Source organism: Calonectris borealis, chromosome 1, assembly GCF_964195595.1.
Source record: "Calonectris borealis chromosome 1, bCalBor7.hap1.2, whole genome shotgun sequence".
In the NCBI taxonomy this organism is placed as follows: domain Eukaryota; kingdom Metazoa; phylum Chordata; class Aves; order Procellariiformes; family Procellariidae; genus Calonectris; species Calonectris borealis.
In genome coordinates, this window is record NC_134312.1 from 2,572,153 (window position 1) to 2,595,024 (window position 22,872).

General features: G+C 40.4%; 1 protein-coding gene across 9 annotated transcripts in view; it reads right to left on the minus strand.

Moving 5' to 3' along the window:
• The window catches only part of EXOC4 (exocyst complex component 4), a 404,931-nt gene that overhangs the window by 187,532 nt on the left and 194,527 nt on the right, over nt 1-22,872 (minus strand). The window contains exon 12 of one of the 9 annotated variants that reach the window (XM_075142428.1): nt 10,079-22,860. The exons of the other annotated variants lie outside the window; for them this stretch is intronic. Within the exon in view, the coding sequence (XP_074998529.1) occupies nt 22,728-22,860 (133 nt within the window). The 3' untranslated portion in view covers nt 10,079-22,727. Of the gene's footprint in view, nt 1-10,078; nt 22,861-22,872 lie in introns of those variants that run through there. 9 annotated transcript variants of the gene reach the window in all.

Genomic DNA, 22,872 nt, shown 5'->3' on the forward strand with positions numbered 1-22,872 from the left:
CCGTCTTTAACCAGCAGAACCACTTTTATTTACCCATAGGGAAGGTTTCAAGGCTCAGCTCTTCAATCTGGATTTTGCTTCAGGAAAGAAAAGTTTGGCATGCTTCAACAAATAAAACTCTTCATTTTCTCTCTTTCATGGAATATTACAGCAAACCCAAAAGGGGAGGAAAACATCTACAAGCAAACCGAACGTCAAAGCTACATGAGCCAAAACAGTTACACTACCACAGCGTCAACATTTAAACGTCATGTGCTGGTAAAGCATCTTCTTGATTCATACTAATGGGGCTGATTCATATTTGTATCATCGCAGTTTCACTCTATTCTCATCACATCGACATTGAAGTGCACAAATTAAAGCTGGGAGAAAACAATGCTGAAGCAAGGGCCGCTACCACCAGCATAAAGCAGTTAAAATCAGATCATCTTGGGAGGATCTTGGGAACTGCCGCTGGAGGCTACACTCGTACATACCCATAAGTACTGAAGGATTTGATCCAGCTCCCCTGTACACCCACAGATTGGGAAAAGTTTTATATCAGGCCAAAAGAAATGGGTTTTGAAATTACAATTTCTCCAACCAAGTGAAATATTTCAGAAAATAAAGTTATATAAAATCAATAGCATACAATGATTTTTCTATAGATGGCAGCTTATTTAGTTAACATCAATCATCACAGGGGGAAGGTGTAAGCAAGATGCACGCAGGAACTTGGAGATTGATTTAAAAAATGGAAAACACTCATAGGTCCCATGGCGTATTATAAACAACAACATTACCCAAGAAGGCATCAGCCCTGGAACGATTCAAATTTAAACTTAAACACAAGGGTAAAAGGCATGAAAACATTTCATTTATGAAGACATCATAAGAGCCAGTAACGGGTGACTTAGTGAAAATCTGCAGAGCTAAAGAGGAGCAGATGTCTTCGTACAAAGGGTCCTGATCAATTCAACTGCTCCTTTCCTACCCTGCTCACCCTCCTCATCTACAACATATGGTTTGTACAGAGCTCACGGCCCTTGATCTGTAGCAAAAAGATACTAAACTTGGTAATCTGTACATATTTTAACACATGTACAAATGTAAAATGTTCAGATGCCTCATTGATCAGGAAATTAGAAAGACTTTATAGCAAATTCCAGAAGGTTTTAAGGATTATGTGTTCTACTGACAGAAACACTCATCAAAAATCTATTCAAAGTCTGTAAAATTTTTGTATATAAAGATTTGTATAAGGTGACATAATTCCCAGACCAAATACTTCTCATCTAATGCTTCAAAGTCCGCAGTCCATAGGATGCTTTTTCCCCCAAGTACTTTGTTTTCTGCTACAGCACATTACATCCCACACACGCACCTCTCATAATGTGATGTTCACAGAGAGATTGATGGGATGTTTTCCTCATAATTCTAGACAAATGCTTTTCTTCCTAGCAGTGAAGTGTAAAGGTGATCTCAGCAAAGTCCTGAATGCATCTCGTTCTTCTGAAGAGCGTGCATTAAAACCAATTACTTTGTTCTAGAAAATGTATAGATTATTAAACCGGATGACTACGAATTATGCCTGTGCTATGTAGGCCACGGCAGAGAAGACCTTACTCCGTATGGAGGACTCAAGGCTCAAGGGATTAAACAGAAAACTATTTGTAGATTTGGACAGGCTTTAGGTCAAATTCCTAAATATTCTCCTTGAATCATCCCAAGAGCATCTGCAAATGTATCTGCAGACACGTTTATCTTCACACAAAACCCAGTCCTCCTAGACAATGATATGTTTGTCACCCATGGAATGACACCAGATAACATTTTGGAAACCAAGTAGAAGAGCCTCAGTTTTCCCACCATGGTTCATGGTCACAGTCAGATTTTTCCAACGTGTTTCTTGCCAGAAGCAGAGCCAAAAAGGTGCAATCCAGCCAAGTTGTCAACATGAAAGTTTTCATTTGCTTCGTAGTTTTATTTCTAGATGATCTACAACCCATCTCCAGTAATAAACAGCATTATTAAAGAAAAGAGAAACTAACTTTCAGGAGCAGGTGAAAGCAGAAAATGGTGTAAAGGCCGAAATTGCTTCCCTTTTTTCTGACATTAATCTTTGACCTTCGATGTATTTCCAGCTTGTGTAGATCTGAGCAGGAGAAGCTAGGAAATTAAACCGATTTCTCCTCCGTGAGAGTAGCACAGCTGCTCTTGTTCTCTGTTTCTATTTTTTTGAAGTCTGCAGAGCACAGTCCACACACTTCTCGCTTGCGGCCCCAATTAAAGTAGCAAGAGGTAAACACAGAGCTAATCCTAAAGTGATACAAACACCCAACCAGACAGCCTTTCCTTTAGCGTGCGATTGCAAATGGCTACAATAAAGCCTCTTAATTTTTTTGCTTTTAATTGGGATACAAGAGAAACACAAATGATATGGACTTTAGAGGACTATCAGAGATACCTAGCAATGGAATGAAAGGAGGAGGACTGGACAAAGCGTCCTTTCCCCCCACAAGACTCACCCTTTCTCTCTGTAAAAATAAACAAACCCAGGATTGGTTCAGCCCAAGGAACCTTCTTTGTTGCCCACAACGATGTATGGCCACCTAAGAAAGATCCTGCACACTCAAGACTTCTCAGACATCCAAGAAAGGACCACTTACGGCAGTGTCCCACACTCACCAATCCATTTCTAGAATCAGCATCTTCCACTCCCGTTTCCAGATCTGCAACCCCACCTGAGACGGCAAATAACCTTCTCCCCTCCCTCAACCTCCTGCTTCTCAAACAAAAAAAAAACAGTAAGAAACCTCATCTGAAGCCAAGTTTGCTGGAAATATGAGCATTTCCTTCAACAGACTCTGGATCAGGCTTTTGGTGTCTAGGTGATACTGGAGCAAGCAAGTCATCTTTACTGGATTCACACTCTTTGTATCCCGTTGTTCTACAGGGCTGCAGAGATTTATGTGATTCCATAAATGAGAATGAGGCAGACAGACACACAGGAATCAGCCTCGCTCACTCCCGTACCTCCCAAAACATCCAGCATCCATAAATATGCCATTAGGGAAGCCTGCAATGTCCCCGAACTAATTTACTTAGTCCAGCAGCTGATTCCCTGCCCCTCCTCCCCAAACAATTCTTGTAGCAGAGGTTTTCTACAGAGAAAAAGAGAACAAATTTTGCCCAGGAAGGTGGAAATTTTGGCAAAAGCATCTGTGTGACTGTAATCAGCCTGCGCGGGGGTTTCCAATTTTTCTTTTCATTAGGCAGCAACTGGCTTCTTTTATTCAGAGATGTGTTTACAGTGGCAGAAGAGATCTCTCTAGTGGTTTTGCTGATGCCTTCCTCCCCCTCCTAAAAATAACCAATTGAGGCTATTCCTGCAAGATGCCTTTCATGCGCTGCATGAATAGCTCACGTGAAATAGCTTCTGCATACCGAAGCATACAGAAAGCTTTCTCCTCCTGCACGGGAAAGGATTTATTTAACCAGAATGAAAAAGAAACTGAAGAGAAGACATATATCCTCCTATACAACTGGAAATTCCAACCGTCTGAATAATATGTAAATTATTTTCGTTTTTAATGTGTGGACCTAGTTGGAAGAGGGCCGAGTCAAAAACAGCCCCCTTCTCGTTCAGCACATCTGCCATGTGCGCGTGCACCTGTAGTCAACTAGATTTGATGACTAAGGGGGGTCACAATAATCTTACAAATTTTTCTCTGGAATTAATTTTCTACTAAATGTTTTTGTTTTCATTAGAAGAATCCATTTTCTCCATGAAAAGCTGATGTTTTGATGAAAACAAACGCACACACCTGAAACCAGAAACATTTCAACCAACTGGAAATTGAGTCAACGTGCCTCGTTTTTTACTATTTCTAATTCCCTGCTACGTCTCCAGACACGCTACACCTTCCATGACGTGACGAGCTCTGATCCCAGCAGATCCTCCTAGGATGCTCCACGGTGGCTCAGCCACAAGGCAAAAAGTTTTAGCATCTTACCAACTCCACTGCCAACACCCGGAGGACGTCTGGACTTTTTACCATGTCCTCTTAGCCTGGAAGAGTCAAAACCACTGAAAGACAAAGCCAAGCTTTATTTTCTCTTGTGTTCCAGGATTATTTCCCCCGCACTGAATATACCCACCGACTCGGACTAGGCTGCAAGGCATTGCTGAGAAACTAATGGAGAGATAAAAGTTATCAAAACAGGAACAACTGGGGACAGAATTGTTTGCTCCCGGAGGGGATGGAAAGCAGCAAACTCCAGGAGTTAATTTGCAAGACCCGCGATTACAAAAAAATATGTTTTATTTTTAAAATATGGGATGTGCTGGATTATTGACAGCTTAAAAAGCACATAAAAATTGAAGTACAAATCACTCCGTTATCATTTTACCATTTTATTCTGTTATTCATGTTTGTACTTTTCAAATGTTTGATCAAGGAATAGGGAGGAGTCTCCAGACAGGTTGTTATTACTTTTATGCCCAAAGTATGACTGCTTAGACTACACCAATCGTATCTGAATTGTGATTTTGAAAAATTATTTGCAGTCTTTTAGATGTGTATTTTTTTCTTACGACTTCCTGGGCATACAACCTAAATCGAGTGTAAAATTCTTAAATATTTTCCTTTCAGTAGAAATCTATTCTGAAAAGCAAGCGCAAAACCAGAAGAGGTGCGAGAGCAGTGGCAGCTGGTAATCCGTGCCATTCTTGGTCACTCCAAGCACACCATGATCTACACTCCCGACTTTTATATCAGAACAGGGACCAGGCTTTCTAACTAAGACATCTTTTGCCCCCCGCCCCATAAAATTCCAACCATGTTTCAGACCTGGATAATCACAGGGATAGAATCAATCAAGTTTCTTGAAAGCCAATCCATCCATCAATCAATCAATCACTTGCCATTTTGTCATTTAAGTCTTGACCAGCTCTACAACCTTCATGTACACTTGTAACTGCCATAGTCCTGCACTACGCTTGGATAGAAAATCCAAACACATTTCGAGAGGTTTAAAATCCAAACCCCAAAATAGCCTTCAGCAGAATATTTTAGATATAGAGCAGAAAGCTTGCCCTGGACTGGATTTTGCTAACCAGTAAAGAAGAAAGCGCAGGTATCCCGACAGCCGGCAAATCCCACACGGATGGGGCATCAGATCGCGTGCAGCTCTCGCCGTCCACACCTCCAACGTAGTTTGAGGTTGAGCTAATATGGCTATACATTCCTCACTGCCGGTCTCATTACATTCAGATCCCAGTGCTAAGCACGTTGTTAAGCATTGTAATTCTTTCTTTATTAGATTCAGGTATATAAATGGCATCCCAGGGAGCACTGTGAATTTTGATCATTATTTCTTTACTCGAGCTGTGTTCATCTGCCTGCTGAGAGGATGATCACCAACTTACCCCATGTCCCTGTGGGACCCATTATTTATCTTACTACGTTTTACAGTGTGGAGTAAATAAATAGCATTAAAGTGCTAAATTTATTCATCGAAATGGGTTGCATTCGCATACTGGAGCCATTTCTTAAATCAAGGAAATGCTGTTAATAGGCACTCTACGAAGATGTGCAAAACATTCATTTTAATATGGCCGTAATAAAGCAAGACTGCTATGAACTGATGATGACATTTCACATGTGTGGAGAAGGACAGTGACACTTTAATATCTTCACTTCCTCAGATCACTTCTATCACATGCAGCCCAAGAGGGCTGTATTAATTATTTTGATGTCATTTCTAAGAAATTAATTTCAGTCATTATTAGAGCATGCACATTAAGCAACGATTGCTTGGCTGCTTGAGAGAGAGGCTCAGAAAATCCTACACACTGGGAAGAAATTTAAGCATGGTGAAAACCAGGCAGTGATACAACCCTTTCCATCTCAAAACATTTCGCAATCATTATGCAATTAGTCACGGCAGAAGTAGATAGGACGCGACACAATCTTCACGGGGCAGAGAGGCAAAGCAGAGGCCTCGTGTGAAGGTACACATGGCATCAGTGGGAGATCTGTGATTAAGAGCTGGGAGGAGTAGGAACCCTTTTTTTTTGATTAAAGCAACTGATTGACATCAAGTGTGTGCTTTATTTAAAATTTCTTCTCATGAATTAAAAATAAACTCAGTTTCCCAAAACTGATCCAAAGCAATAATGCAGAGAGAGTAACATCTTGGTCCTTCTCTTGCATTAGACTTACTGCAAAGCAAAACTGAGGTCTCCTTTAACTACTCTTAAATTATACAAGTCACCAGGGTAAAATTTATATCCGGAACGGACTATTTAAAGCTCTATGTACTGTGCATGAAGACATTACGCAAGTCATTCTCCTTTAAAGCAAACATTACTTCAACAAATGTTGGTCTTCCAAGAATTAGGCACTGGGATGCCTATTTCTCTTCCCCATCCACTCTGGGGAATATACCATATTTAGACCATACAAGTGACATTTCATTTTTCATTCTAATTTTATTTTTGACCTCTAAAAGTTAAGTGCCCAAGCCAACGAACAGAACAGGTTACTCCACACAAACAGTCATCCCATACCTGTATTTAAGAAGAGCTGTCCTTTAGAGCTAGCAGCGTGATGTTGCTTTGTCTCCTATGCCATTTTTATTAATTTGTATTATTAAAATGATTTTGAAACTAAACAACTTAATTCACAAGTGCCAAGACTGTTACCAGCAGGTATCTGAACAAGCAGTGAGGAAAAAAGTAAGACAACAAACTGTGTCTTACCACGTGATGGGAAGGAAAGGTTATATCCATTTATTCCTCAGCCAATACCGGCCAAATTGCTATTTGCCTTTCTTCACATTTATTCATGTGCTATATTTATAGATGCCAACCACATCCCCCCGCCCCCGCTTCAGATTTAGTTTTGCTTCCTAATTAAATTCAGGAGAGGCGGCAAGAAGTAAAATTTAGATTTTGCCACTACTGAGCCAAACCTGTAGAGAGGGGGCTCTTATTCTGTGTTTCTCTTGTGGAAGAGGACTTCAGCTCAGAGCCAGAACACAGCCAGGACGTTCCTGTGATGACTTGTCTCGCTCGCAGATGGGCAGGATCATCCTAAGCCCCGCCGGGTACCTCCATCAGAAGTTGGCCGCTCCAGAAAAACCCAGGGATTGAAATGATCAGGAAAACTTCTCCTCCTTCCCAAATACACCAAAAATCAACCACAGCCTACAGAAGGTTTACCTTTAATCTGTGTTAGGTGGCGCACCCAAAAAGCAGATAATATCATAAAAAGCAGTTTATTAAAGCTAAGTGGCGAAGACCACTAAGTATAGACAAAATAAATGTGAAAGGGTAGATGAGAGGGCAGTCGGCTTCGGACTGAAAACAGAGGTGTTTGTAGTATGTTGTTACACAAATGAGCGAAGCAATGCCATTGTAGAAGCATTCTTCCTGTCCAGCTGGAACAATTTCTCTCAACATGACACAGTAAAATAAAATTTATAAATGTTAATAAATTTTTTTAAAGGTCAGGTCAGTATTTTCTGTAACATGTGTCAGGGGGGAACCAAATACATCTCGGCATCAGGTCACCGTGGGACAGCACTGACATTAAAGAGAGGAGGAACCGCAACTCTTCTAGAAGTGAATTAGTTATGAAATCAGGTTTCCTTCCCTCTCCCTTTCGCTCTGGTCACTCTGATGTGGCAGCAAAGTAACAGAAAGTTTAGAGAAACAAATCCTCAGTATAATCGTGACGCTGATCTGGACCAAAATGGTCAGAAAAGTTGAACAGCTCTTAAAAAAGAAAAGTAAGCCAAAAGTGTTGTGAAATTTCACTGATTTATGCATGATGCACAGAAGAAGGCAGAAGAATGGCAGAGAAGGCAGTGAAGGAAAGGACTTCTTATTAAAGTGTGTTTAAAGTCAAGGATCAGACTGCCCTACTCTTTGAAGCTTGGCTATAAAGGAAAGGACAAGTAACAGGGATTTCAAGATTTGTCGCCACGTGCACACATGGCAGGCCGAAAGGCTGTGATTGCGACGTTCACCCTTCAATGGCTTTGATTCGTCCTCAACGAGGAAGTTATTTTTGTTGATCACTCCGTGATTGCTGCAGGGTGAAGATGACATGGACACCCTCAAAGGAGGGTGTCCAGTTGGTTAAACCTGAGGATCAGAGTTTGTAAGGCAAAAAAAAAAAAAAAACCATGGTGCAGATCTCACTGACACCTCAAAGGCTTGAGACACTCAAATTCACTAGGGGAGGGGGAGAAACAGAGTTGGTGCTGTCATTTTAGCTGATTTTGACAATAGGTTAATCTTTTCAAAGCAAACGTCCTACCAGTCTTTAATGGCTACACACAATTTGATCTCAAATGTAAAATTCTTTGCCCCCACCATCTTCTCTTAGAAGATTTCCAGTGGAAGATTCAAATGGAGGGGAAACAGCAATATGAGGATGCAGTCCATCTGGACTTAAGATTAACATGAGTCGCTGGTGTCTCAGCCCTCCAGGGCTTGACAGCATCCTCTTCCCAGAAGCAGCCATGTTTTCATTAATTGTTGTGAAATGCAGTGAAGGGAAATAAAAATAGTCTACCCTCACCGTAATATGCCACTTAAACCCTATTTATTTAAGCATAAAAATAATGAGAATAATTATTCTCATAATAAGTTATCCCAATAATTCTAGTAAAGAAGGTCACTGAGTATTTTTGGATACTTTAATACTTTGCCTAGACAAGTCTAAGGGACAGCTGTAAACTCAACGTGAGCGTTGTCAGGTCTTCTGCCTTTAGAGATAAAAAGCTGAATGGAGTTTTTTACCTTTTCCTCTATGTGCTTCTGTCCCCTCTCCTCCACGGACACACACATTTCAGCATATTCAAATGCCTTATGAAAAAATTAATTGGCACTGAATGCAAGTCTTCAACGCAGTCTTGAAAGAAGACTTTAGGTTCCATTAAAACTAGACATACAACACTATGCCATGGCAAAACCAAGCTAAAACAAAAAAACGCTTCTATTTTCAAGGGTATTGAAAATTTTATGATGCAATAAAATTAATGACAAGTGCCCATTTCCTTTCATGATGTCTACTGCACTAATCCTTTGATCAGCTTATAAATAGCAATTCATAGCCCTAGAAGAGTGTCAGATCTATATAAACAACATAAACTCATGATTCGAAGGAACACATGTAAATACAATGCACACAATCTCAAGACAACATAAATGTTATTAGATCCATTAAATTTCAAGCCTCCTCTAAATTCTTGCACATTTTCAAAGCTTCTTTGCCTACAATTAATGTTTCAGTCTATAACGTCCAGCCCTTTGCAGACTGGCTCATCAAAATGCTTTATTTTTTGCCCTTGAGCTACAAGCTTCAACTTGGTGTCGAGGCAACAATGGAAGTGACAGAATGAGAAATGGGATTAAGAAGTTTGAGGTAAATGCTATATATCTATTGATGTTTCATTTGGGACTTTAAACCCTGGGACTGACATAGTCTGAGCTTAACCAAAGAAGTTTTTTAAAGTTTATCAATATCAGAATCTTTGATTCTTTACCCTGAGACATTATTTGCATGTCATCACGTAATTATAATACACATATGTACTTCATCGCCCTCTTTGGTGAATACTGAAATTATGGAAATTCTAGGATCAATGACAAAAATCAGACAAAACACCCACAAAGCTGAAAGACTTCATGTAGATGGAAAACGGGAAGCAAGATAATTAGGTCATGTCCTTCCTGGCATTTATTTTAGTAAGCAGAGAATCAGATCCTGCTCTCTCCTTTATATGCAATTCAGAAGGTGAAAAAGTATATTCAGACTGTACTTACCTGTGGATGGAATTCAACTGTGGGAATAGATATTCCCATCTATCTGACATGCAAAGCAAGAGCAAATTTCTCACCATAGTTATAAATATCCTAAAGGAAAACGTGCAGATTTCATTATCAGTTGAGCTTTGTCCTTGTGCATGAGGTGAGGATGCGACTGTCCAGTAAATAGCCTGGTAAGTAAGGCTCATACCTATATGGACACGTGCTCCTGACTATTTACGGTTCACTTCAGATTCTGGACCTTCATCTATGAGACAGGAGGAGAAAGAACAGGGCACGATGGCAAATTCAATAAGAAAGAAGTAGTTGGCTAAAAAAACCCTCAATTAAAGCAGTATTGCAAAGTTTTAGTCACCTGCTTCCTTAGGGTGAACAAGGCTTGTTTTGTGGATATTTAAACAAAACTGCCCTTGCCCAGAACCTAAACTGACACTTTGTCCATCCTCTTAAGAAACAACACATGCCAGTGAGGTTTTTCCTGCTGACATGCCATGGAATTAACAGGCAAGGCTCCACGGCACTGAAAATTACGGGGATTGGGAAACAAACTCCCAAAGCATCAATGATCAGTTCTTATAGGCTACAAATAAAACAGGAATTTAAGCTGTGTGTCTTACTTTGTAATCTGTAACGTTAAGAACATTGGTAACACCTCAAGGGGAATAGAGAGAAACGAACCAACCCTCACATCTAATCTTTCCATGCAGTTGTGAAATTGGGCAGGTCTAACTGCAGACCCGCTCCAGGGCATCTCACTCCCATTCACACCTTCAGACCTAACCTTTCGTGGTCGCTCTTGCTGAGCTGGATTTATGCTACAGTTCTGCAGCAGCAACTGGATGGAGGAGAACATCAGTGCTCTGCATTGGTTGGGTGATGCTCTCGCTGAAACCATCTCTGTCTTCTAATTCAAGCATTCCTTGAGGACTGACGATGCAGCCGAAAGGACCTTTTGCAATGCATACATTGTGGTATTGTGGGTTGAGGACTCTAGGAAAAAGTTGGTTTGAATTTCACACTAACAAAGCTCAGCACCTCCTAGTAACCCATGAACATATGTCTTTTTAATTTATCCTGCTCTGGATTTCCTAAAAATAGACCAGGCAGACTGTATCAGCACTTAGTTACTGCAGTGACTTGTATTATAATAAAAAGAATCTGACAGTTCTTATGTTGTGTTTCAAAGACTTAATAGCATCCTTAGTGCAACTGAGAAATTATTCTACAGAAATACACAAAAAAGGGACAGTAACGTGTGAAAAGAGGGGGTATCTTTTTGGCCTATATGTTGCTGTGCTATTTGTTACACACCAAATAGCTAAACAATGAAAAAAAAAACTAAGCACGGAAATTGAAGTACAGTAAGTTGTGAAAGGCAGTGATTTTCCAGCTGAGGAACGCTGACCATCTCTGCTGGCACCACAGGGAAGCTGTGATAATGCAAAGGCCTGAGGACACCATCTCAACATATCCGTCCCCACGCGCGCTGGGTGCACTCCAGCATGAGCCAACCCTAACTCCTGCCCCAGAAGGCTCCCTTGAAGCACGCAGGCTTCATCTATCTCCATAAACCAACATTCCCTATTAAAACCAAAGTGACACTGAAGTCACGCACCTCTTGCCAACAATTCGGTACAAGTGCCTTCTGGGCCAGTAGTGTTTTTGAGATGCTACACGAGAGAGACAACCCTTGAGCTTGAAACTTCACTTCTTGCTATACCCCTTGGCCACCTCTATACACCTCCTAGATAAATAGGAGCTGAACAAAGGAAAAAGCCACATTACGCTTTGTAATGACGAACATTAATGGCCTGTGACACAACTGCTCTCTCTGGGGTGGCTTGTCATACAAGGTGGGAATTTTTCCCCCAACTTTGTGATGACATGGATATCAAAAATGTCAAAAGATTTACTGTAAAAAGCACCTCCAGGCCAAGTCTAAGGTGATTTCCATGTTCTTGTTTGGCGTTTCTTTTTCCCCCTCAATATATTTTGCCTCTAAAGGGGAATACTACACACACAATTATAAATCAAAAGCTGCAAGGAAAGGATTCTTACTTACACACCCCCAACTACTCTGCTACTCACAAAACCAGCTGGTTCCTTGTTCTCAGCACACCTGCAGCTGCACCATGGTTCTCTACTTCTTTTTCTTGAGGGTATACTACTGGGTCTGCATCTTTCAAAAAATTACACTGTATTTCCTATTGTGCAATTATTTTGCAAAAGTTACATATTCGTACTAAAAAAGAGCAACGAAATGACAAGACACAAGAGATATAAGAATTCAAACATACGCTTTAAATGTCACAAACAGCAAAGATCAGCACAGTAAAAGCCATCAGAAACTGGCAAAAACTGTAAAACTGCTAAATATAATTAGGTATTTAATTAGGAAATCAAAGCATTACTAATATATCCTTTAAAATTTGGGAATTCAAAACATATAAACTAAACCAAAACCTTTCTATTTCTGTACAACTGTGTGCAAAAAATCATCTATAAAAATAACTCCCTATGAACCGCAGTTTCAACACCCTTGGGTAGCGACACCACTTTGTGTATATGAAAATCTGGGAAAAAAATGTCTAAATAAGGCTCCCAAAATCCAGCTCTCATGGAGAAAGGAAGAGGAAAGGAATATATTTTAAAAATCCCCCTCTCAGACTTCTGCTTCAGTGGTTACATTGGAGCAGCGAACATCCTGGTGGAGAGGGAATTAAAGCGCTATTGCAGCGTAGCTTCAACATGGACCTTGAGCAGAAGAAGCCAGGACCATGGCTCTGGAGCGATTTTGCTAGAATCGGAGGGGTAAGGAAAATGCACGTGCATTTTCTCCTGCTGTGCAGGAGAAGCCTTTAAGGCTAGACCAATTCTCATGCTCTAGGAGACAACAAGTGATGAAGGATTCCTGGTGCTGGTTGAGAGACCTCCTGACAAACCCTATACTACAAGATATTAGCTTATTAACCTCCTACTTAATCAGTCTCCTTTTTCCTTTGTCAAATTGCCCCGATTAACAATCAAGAAGTTCCTAATTAGAAACCAAGAAATAAACCCGTGGAAACGGCGCTCATTTATAAACAGAGGCAAATAGCATCATTTAGCGCTGACTTGTTTCTTACAAAGAACTTACAAAAAACAATGGAAATAGGGCAACTACAGTTCTTTCTTAGGCAATTCATTTAAAATACTACTTCACTAAAATAACAGTGTTTGGAGACTACCTGAAAAAAAAAAAAACCCAGAGGTGAAACAATGCAGAAATGCAATGAATCAAATGGTCCGATGTACTGAAGTTGGTACGTCCTAAATCAACAAGTTTCAGCAAAGCTTATCTACCCATACCCAAAGGCCTGCATCTCTGATGAAACCAGGCTTCAAAATGTATCCTTGGAGATTTGAGTATAAAAAGACCTGCTAGAAGTAGCAAAGGTTCTGGCAGAGCATGGAACTGATCCTCAAATTCCTAAATTCACCATTTCTTTGCAGCCATAACCAAAAAGCTATGAATGGGTTAAATCCCAGCAGTTTTGTACAACATCTGATTGTCCTACTTACTTGAAGAAGAAGAAAAAAAAATCATTCCACTGAAATTCCAAAGGGGGAATTCCAGTCTGAAGGTTTATGAAGTGACAACCACTAATGAATTTTGACAATTTGACTTTTTTTCTGCGTTGAACTGCTGGGACTTGCCACCAAACACAGGGAAGTCTTAGAAAATGCCCGTTAGCGACACTGACATCATCTTCTCCCCGAGCCAGGCTCTTCATGCCTGATGCTAATTCCATCCGGAGAGAGATTTACGCCTATTAAGCTCTGCAAAAATCTACTGTCAGCCTCTGTTATCTCACTTTGATTTTGTATGAAAAGGAGAGGAAAACAACATATTTAAAATTGCCTTTAAAATTCAGCAGGCCACCTGAACGCAAGACATGTCTCCGACAAGATCTACCTGAGCTTCAGGAATGTGAAAGAATTACAAGAAAGATTTTATTTAATCTTCTTTTTGGAAGAAGAAAAATGTCACTCTTGTCACACCATTGGTCTTTTCATCTTTCTTTTTGGCAACAGATGTTGCCAACAAATTAGAGGAGCAATCATTTCTTAAATGCCATGGGCTAGGGGAAATTCTGGGTCATGATTTTAGAGGGTTTGCAGTGATATGTGTCCCATCATGAGACTACACATGTACATGCGCCACCCCGCAGAAAAAAAAAAAAGATGCAATCAATTTAAACCTCTTAATCAAAAATTGAGGCTAAAAATATAGGATATATACATGATGTTTTAATTCATCTTATTGTTACCCAAATAAATTTTGTATCTGAATGGGTGTGGAGTTTGACTTAGCAATGTGGGATACTTCTATCTTATATCAGGCTTTGCGACACCGAGGGTTGAAAGAATGTGAAAAGGTGACAGTTCACTGGTATTAATCCCTATGAATCGAGAATATTGCTATGAATTATATTTAATTTCTGCAGCAGTAATGGGACTGTGGCACGTGGTTTCATCAAAATTCAACTTTGCCGATTAAACGATCTTCAGGAATTTGGTTGCTCTACATCAAAATTATAACAGTAGGTAAAGGTCATTGGGAGCCACACTTCTATTTATTAGACTTCAGATTTTTTTTCCTCTCCCTCCCCCTTTCTTTCCCAGACTAGGCACACGACCAAAGCAACCAAGCATACAAATTTGGTAGTTCAGCCTCCCCTGCTTCATTTGCATCTGTTGATTCATTTGTGCGCGTAGATAAGGTCAATGCAAATTGAAACCTCTGCCTTTTTAAAAAACTTTGTCCCATCTACCATTTAGCACGATCATTTCTCACGCAGAATTAGGGGCAACACTACCTAAGAGAGTTTTTCTCTCCTACTATAGCAAAGCCAAAATGAATAGTAATCCCTTCGGGTTTGAACACAAAGAGGCTTTCTGGATAGCGCTTTATGCAAGACGCACAATACTTTTCAAACCAGGCATGTGTGCGGGGAACTCTGAAATAGCTTTTATTTATCAGCCCTCCAGGCATGTTGCTTATTCTGCCAAGCTTTCGGGAAGGTTTAAGGGCACAGGAAGAATTTATGGAAAAAAACTCACCACCTTCATTTTGTTTATCTAACTGATTTGATTGACATTTTTAAATGATATTGTACTCTCAATAGCTATTGCCTTCAATTCAAAGAACTTAGCTGCATTACTTCAAAGATCATATTTTTAACATTGTAAAACGCTTGATGGTAGGTAATTACAACACATTATCAGAATAACTCTAATACTGCCTATACTACATTACAAATGACAACCAACAATTAAATCCATTACTGCCTTTCATCAAACTAACCAGGAAAAAACACTTAACTATTGGCCTGGGCGTATCTAAAACTGATAATAAGTACCCATTCTGCTTACTTGAACAATACTTCTCCGTCCTTGACAACTTCTATTTGTTTTTTTAATATGGAAGAGGTGCCAAACATTTTCTTTAGGAGGCTCCTGAAGGATGCACATGGCAGATCTCCTTCCATCAGACAACGAAAAACGTGGGCTTCGCATGACTGGAATGGATGCACCTCTTGTGTGACCAGACACACATCAGTGGCGGGGACTTTGGGGAAAAAGGCAGATGAGCAGAGGTTGGATGAGTTGTTTTATCAGCAGATCATATAGCAACAAGTTTGGCACCTCTTACAGAGAACACAGTTTGACCCGGATGAATGGGAAGCAGAAAATACTCCCAAATACTTAAAGAACTAGGTAGAACGCTGCCTGGGAAAGAGATGAAACAATAATTTAGGAGCCAGGCAAAGGAGAGAGAGAAAAATGCCAATGTTAAGAAAAGATAGCAACTAGCAATCTAGAGAATCCTTGCAATTAATTAACTTTTATTACTTTTTAACAACAATTTGCTTTCAGTTCAGATTAACGATTTACACCTGGTGCAGGCCCATTCTGATTTTCAGAGTGAACTGCAAGACCCATTTTTATTAAAATCAATTATCCGGTATGTATCAAGAGGGATGACACTCACAGTTAGGAATGGATTGCAGTGATAAACTGCACAGCGCTGTAAAATAAAATGAAGAATGATTCTAGACTGAAGACTTGTCTCCACCTTTCCTAAGGATGTAGCAAAAGAGGATGGTTTAAGTTCCTCCCTGTACCATTATAAAACTTCAGAGCATTTAAATTTTCCTACTCCGTGTAGCAGTTTTGATTTTCTGTGCTGTGATCTCTCCACCGTCTGGCCATTCACCACGGCTCTCCACGGTCGTCACTCATCCTCCTCCAAAAGCAGCAAAATGGTGACTTTCTTCTGAGAGCTCTGGAGAGCTATTAGAAGAGAACCAAATCTGACACTTCCCAATATTGCTCTCTTCTTGTTGTACTTAGTGTTATTTCTAGAAGGTCTCCAATTTTTCTTTGTATTCAGAACGATTATGTCTCATGTCCATTGAACTTGGCTTAGGACTAAAAATTATCAACTTGGGTATCCCAAAATCAAGGAACAGACAATTTTTGAGGGATCTGCACTTATTTAGCAGTGTTATTTGACCTTACAGAGTGTAAACTTTTTTTTTTAAACTTCAAAACACTCACTCTCTTACTGTTACTGCAGAGATATGAGTTTACTGAAAAAAGTCACCAAAAATTACTAAAGCCACTAAGAGCTTCAGTCAGAACCTGATCATCAGTACATTTTACAGTATAACACAACACTGTAGTTCACTGCCTTCTCTGTAGTCTTTTTATCCTATGATAAATCAGCTGGGGCAGCCAAAATAAAACCTAAATAAAAAGAAGTGCTTTTGTGTTCAGAGGCACTATCACATCACTGAGCATCCCTGGTACCACCAACCACTCCATTAGTTTTAAGTATTATTGCAAGGATTGGTTCTTAGGTCACATTAAAGACTGGAAAAAAAGAGATGCTGTTAGCTTGTGCTATTTTGTAACGTTTGTTTTAGTATTCCACAGCTAAACAAACCCCAGAAACCAACTGATCTGAAGGTACAGACAGAACTAAGGCGATGGCCTTAACTGGTCCTACTGGGCTCTGGAAATCTCAAGTTGCCACTATCATGAGCAGCAACTGCATCTAAAGGTCCATTTCAAAAATTAAATTCCAGGTGATGTGTCACTGTCTGGATTTTCTTCAGGAACAAAAACTATTTACTGGTGTCCATACACTCAAATAAACATCCATAATGCTTAGACAAACTGTGATTCACTGGAGTCCACCTCGACAGACACGCAGCTTCGTACTCTCCTTTTCATGCCCTGTCCCTGAGTGCAGAAGCATTTAACCGTCCATAAAACCCCACCAGTCAGCTGGCTGACTGGAGTTCGATGGCCAGTTTGCATTCACACAAGATTCACGTTTCTTTCGAAAGCAAGCTGTGCATTTTACAAGCCCTGACTCACCTCGCCGGTCCCCGCCACAATAATCTGAACCAATTCAGCTGTCTGCCTGGGCAAAGCACGGGCAGCAAATCAGTCACTGCCGCTGCCTGCAAGTTTGTGTGGGAGAGGTGTGGGTTAACGGGAAAAAACCCTCTTTTTTCCCCAGATCTTTTTTTTAATTCTGCCAAACAAATTTGCAGCCATCATAGGGGTACCTACAGAAGATACTGAGCACACCCTTGTAAAATTGTAGAGTTAGCTAGATGTTAGCTACGCGCACAGATTTACGTGGAAACAGAGCTAAAAGAAAGCCGAAGAATTTCAGGTATATCAGATTCTCTTAAGGAAAAATACACATTCATATTAAAAAAAAAAAAATTATTTAGGCCTGGAAAACGTGCTAGCGGAGTTGACTTTCAGAAGCCTTGGCTAGCAGGCTAATGGGTACAGAAACACTCTAACGTAAAATTATTTGGTCTGGTGACATGATGTGAGAAATATAAAAGGAATTCCCCAGACTACTTGCCACACCTGGTATGGGAGAAGAGCCACTAAAACAATTGTATCACATTTACCCTCTTCCTTCTTAGCGCCAAAGATATGCTGGCGTCTGTAAGACCCTGGAAGACCACAGTAGCTTCTTGTGGGTTGACCTTGGCCAACTGCCAGACCCCCACCCAGCTGCTCTCTCACTCCCCCTTCTTCAACAGGACATGGGGGCAGAAAATAAGATGGAAAAGCTTGTGGGTCGAGAAGAAGACAGAGATCACTTACCAATTACCGTCATGGGCAGAATAGACTTGACTATTTTAATTTTTAACTAAAATTTAACTAGAATTAGTAATAATATGATAATCTGGTCTATAAATCCAGATTTTTATAACTCTATTGGTTTTACCATAAGTGTACTACTACTTATTGTTCTATATTGATTAGACTAATAAAACACCAGTTAGATGAACAATAAATTCACAGGTCCATATACAAGACGTGCTGGCTTCTGTCCATGTTAAAACTTTGTTTAACACTACCACAAGCTGGAAAAGTCAAAAATAACCTCCTTCCATTCCAACTGTAATTGCCCATGATTATTCTTTGCACAGTATGAAATCAGCACTTTTTGCCAACTTCTTAATCCACATCCACCAGCCATGCTCACCATCTCTTTTGCAAAGAGCCAGATGAGAAGATCTACACAAGGTTTGCTGGTGTATCTCAAGACTTGCTGCCATTCCCGCTGCACTTAGCATTCAGTGTGGCCTCACCTTGAGGGCTGCGTGCAGTTCTGGGCCCCACAATTTAAGAAGGATGTGAAGGTACTTGAATGCATCCAGACAAGGACAACAAAGCTGGTGGAGGGGCTGGAAAGAATGTCCAGGAGGAGCGGCTGAGGACACTGGGTTTGTCTGGTTTGGAGAAAAGGAGGCTGAGGGGCGGCCTCGTGGCTCTCTACAGCTTCCTGAGGAGGGGAAGCGGAGAGGGAGGTGCTGGTCTCTTCTCCCTGGGATCCAGTGATAGGACACATGGGAATGGCTCAAAGCTGTGCCGGGGGAGGTTTAGACTGGACATTAGGAAGCCTTTCTTTACCGAGAGGGTGGTCAAACACTGGAACAGGCTTCCCAGAGAGGCGGTCGATGCCCCAAGCCTGTCAGTGTTTGGACAATGCCCTTAACAACCTGCTTTAACTCTTGGTCAGTCCTGAAGTGGTCAGGCAGTTGGACTAGGTGATCGTTGTAGGTCCCTTCCAGCTGAAATAGTCTGGTCTATTCTAAGACACAACTCCGGTCTTGTGATGCAGTATTCAAAAGGAATAAGTAAGTCACTGAAAACTCGTATGACATCATAAATCTGTGCTTACACTCTAATAAAAGTGTTCAGCAATATGAGGAATCTTAATCGTGCTCCATGAGAACATGAGTTAAATACTAGAACTAAACTTAAGCAGCATTTCCGTTAAGAAATGAGCTAAAACTACTTTGTTGGCTTGATGAACATAATACGGGTTAGAAGTAATTCATTATCATGGAATTGAATTAACACTATTCTCAGCTATTCAGCGTAAGTTCTTGCAAATGTCAAAATTTCTATGTTCCTTCAGGTTGTATGTCATCCGAAGGAAAGGAGGAGCTGGAGACATGTGAAATTTCTGACAGGCTGTTGATTTCCCGTATGGGTGAAGAATGTTTGAAAACTCAAAACTTGACTGATCTGCTGAAGCACATTCTCTGACAGACAATATAAAATCAATGCATCACTTATTAAGAGTTTTTTTGGCATGTAAGAGTTTTTGTTTGTGTGGGAGGTAGGGGGGGATTGCTTTATTTTCTGTCATCGAAAATGAACAGCCTTACCTTAAGGTTTTTATAAACTGTCATCTTTAATCAGACACACAGAGTAAGACTGTCAGTTCTCATAAAGCATTGGGGGAAAAAAAGCACAAAATGTGAAGCTGTTCCCCATCCCCTTCCCGTGCATGTGTCCCGTTTCTGCGATGGCCTCAGTCAGAACTAAACCTTTCCTTAGCAGTGTCACAACAACAAGCTCTTCTGAAATGCGCCTTTATAATTCAGCGACGCAGACTTTATGAGAGCTTGTCAAAGAGAAAAGAGTTAGGATTCGCCTGCAAGAAACATTCATTCCCGCTGTTGACAGATATAAAGTACTAAATGTCAACAGCAAGGGACTCATCAACTAAATGTCTTCTAAACACTCATTAAACCAGGAGGAGAAAAAAAATTCAGTAGGTGGGTGTCAAATTGCTCCCTTAAGATTTCGATTCAGGTCAACTGAAGTAAACAGCGAGTGTATGAAAAGTTGCATCAAGCATCTGTCACGCTCAAGGATGAGTATGAACGATTCCAAAATAAAGACGGGAATATTAAGCATCGCGGTGACTACCGGTACCGTAATGAGAAGCAGGAGTCGAGAGCTCCCGGCCTGAGCCCCGTCTGCCTGGCCGCACCGCCGAGCCTGCGGAGAGGCACCACCTCCCTGCCTCCACAGCCTCCCTCTCTAAGGGGAAGATACTGCCTACCTTGCAGAAGCGAGATTTAGATTAACGAAGTGATATTTTTTCCCTCTCTTTGAAGATAAGGGATATGTCTGCATGTAAGACTTAAAAAAAAAATAGTATTCATGAAATCTGGATGGTTAGATTTTTAAGGGGTCACTGACTTTAAAAGTTGGCAAATAATGTTTTCCTGTGTACATAACAGCATCTCAGACTTTTTTTTTACTTAACCCCTTATCCTCTGAACATTATTCAATCTGAAATACAAACTTCAGGCAGTCAGTGTTGTCAGTTCCCTCTCCCAGCTTGAGGAGGTTTTATCGATTTCTCTAAAATCAAGTATTTAGGTTTGATTTCAAAAAGCTGAAGACATCAGCTCTCACTATTTAGCACTATCTGTGCCCTAGGATTATTAGACATTTTCCATCTACTTCAATAATAGTACATACCCCTTAGACTGATAAAATACCACACATTTTTCTTAACATACTTGGTATCATTTAACATAGTCTAAACATACTAAATGTAACTAACTAATCTGATTTTCACACTCCTTTTGCTTCCCAAATAACACATTCCCCATATTATCAAGTATTAATTTTATAGTACACAACTACAAGATATTACAGCATATTTTAAAATCAAATTAGTTGTTTATTATTATAGCTGTACAAATATACTAATAAAAGGGATTATCAGCAAGGTACACACGGGTTCTTAGTTATATACATAGCTTTGTATCAATTACAGTTACGTAGTTATGAACGCTGCTCAGCTGCAGCAGCAGTTGATGTTCGTAAAGACCAAAGGACTTCGATGCCCCATAGGAACCGATGACAACTTTGCCACCCCCTCCCAACATTTTCAAAATAAACAGAGGATTTTAATTCTACATACAGTACCTTTTATCTTGACATATTCTGAATTAAATAGAAGCTTGACACGATTATTCCCAAAGCATGGAAAGCTAAAACATCACTGCTAATGCATATGTACCCTGCGTGTATGTACATATTCTGTAGGCTGTGCACCTCCCTCCCAAGGACAGGTTACTAGCGGAGTCTGAAATTTGACCTTCAGCAGTTCAGAGCTGATTGCCACCAGTTGGTGAGGAACATGCTGATATCAACAGGCAGCAAAAGTAAATTACTATCCTCCTTGATTATTCCCTAAAGCATTTATTTTATTTATTAAAAGAGCAATCACTCTTTTATTACCATTAACATAGGAGGAAGAAACAGGAAATTCCAAAAATGCTATCAAGTAAAAAGCTACTGCTTTAAATGATGGGGACCAGTATAAATGAACATAATAATTTAAAGGTTAAATTAAAATGTCAAATTGTTACCTGCTCTTCTCCCCCTACTCCGACCAATCTGAAATACCAAGAACTAGCAAACTTTCCAACGCCTTGGACCACGCACACACCCGAGCGCTAAACTTCAGTCTTTGCATCTCAATCAACATCAGCAGAGTCAAATCAGTAATTTTGCCTTTCCTTCTTCCCTTTTTTTTTTGGCTACTCTAATAAATCAACACTTTGTTTTTCACTTTCTTACTCTCCAGACTTTGAAATCAAAGGCAGTGACCAGAATATCACCGACTCGTTGCAGTTCTTCCCATCTGACCAAGGGGGAGATCCCCCAAGACAGACACTGCGCACTCGACAGAGAGGTGAAGGGTGCCAAGTCAGCTGAGCCTCTCTCGTCCACTCCTTCACAAGGACACAATCTTGCTTAGAAGCGACTGCTTCTTCCAAATCAATGAACACTTTGCTTTCTCTTCCATCTTGCAACCCTTTTAATTGCTGCTTGATCTTAATGAAGTGTGGCTGATATTAATAAATGGATACCCTTGCGGCCTTAATACCCGGTATCCAAACAACGTTCAACGGAGTTAGCATCAGCGGTGCTTTCACGATTCAAAACGCCATCATCCCCTCCATCTCCGGTCCCTCCTGTCCCTCCCCCTTAAGCCTCAAGACTGCAGACATCTGTTCTTCAATTGTCTGGTAATAAACATACTCTATAAAGCATATGTAAAATGATTATTACCCTGAAGAGCCAAGTGCCTTTCAAATGCCAGCTGAAACAAATAAACAAACAAAAAAAAAAATCCCCACCAAACAAATGTTACAACAGACATCACTCAGGCTGTTCAATATTCCACAACGGAAGGGCTTCAGTATTGGTCCCGCACGTTTCCTTCCTCCAACGGGAGACGTTAGTCCACAGACCAGTAACACCAGCGCTTTCACGATCCAAGCAGATGCTGGTTAGCAGTGAAGGATGAAGAAAGCAACTGGACTCTTTTGGTAACTTTTATACTTTGACACCTCCCGCAATATGTAATTAAGGAAAATCAGATGTGTATTCCTCTTCAATTTGTAAGTGCAATTAGTTTTCATATGTAGTCAGTAAAATCTATTCCCAGGAATCATCTCCGCTAGAATACCCACTTGTCTTCCAAAAATTCAGTATTCATTTATTACGTGTGTGGTGGTGTCATTAAGTCCTGGTAATTAATCTGGGGCTTGGTGCGTCTCAATTGTCCTAGTGGAAATGAGGGACCCACACTCCAAACGGTGCAACATCTCACTTCCCAACGCTGGCTCATTGCTCTAAACGAATTA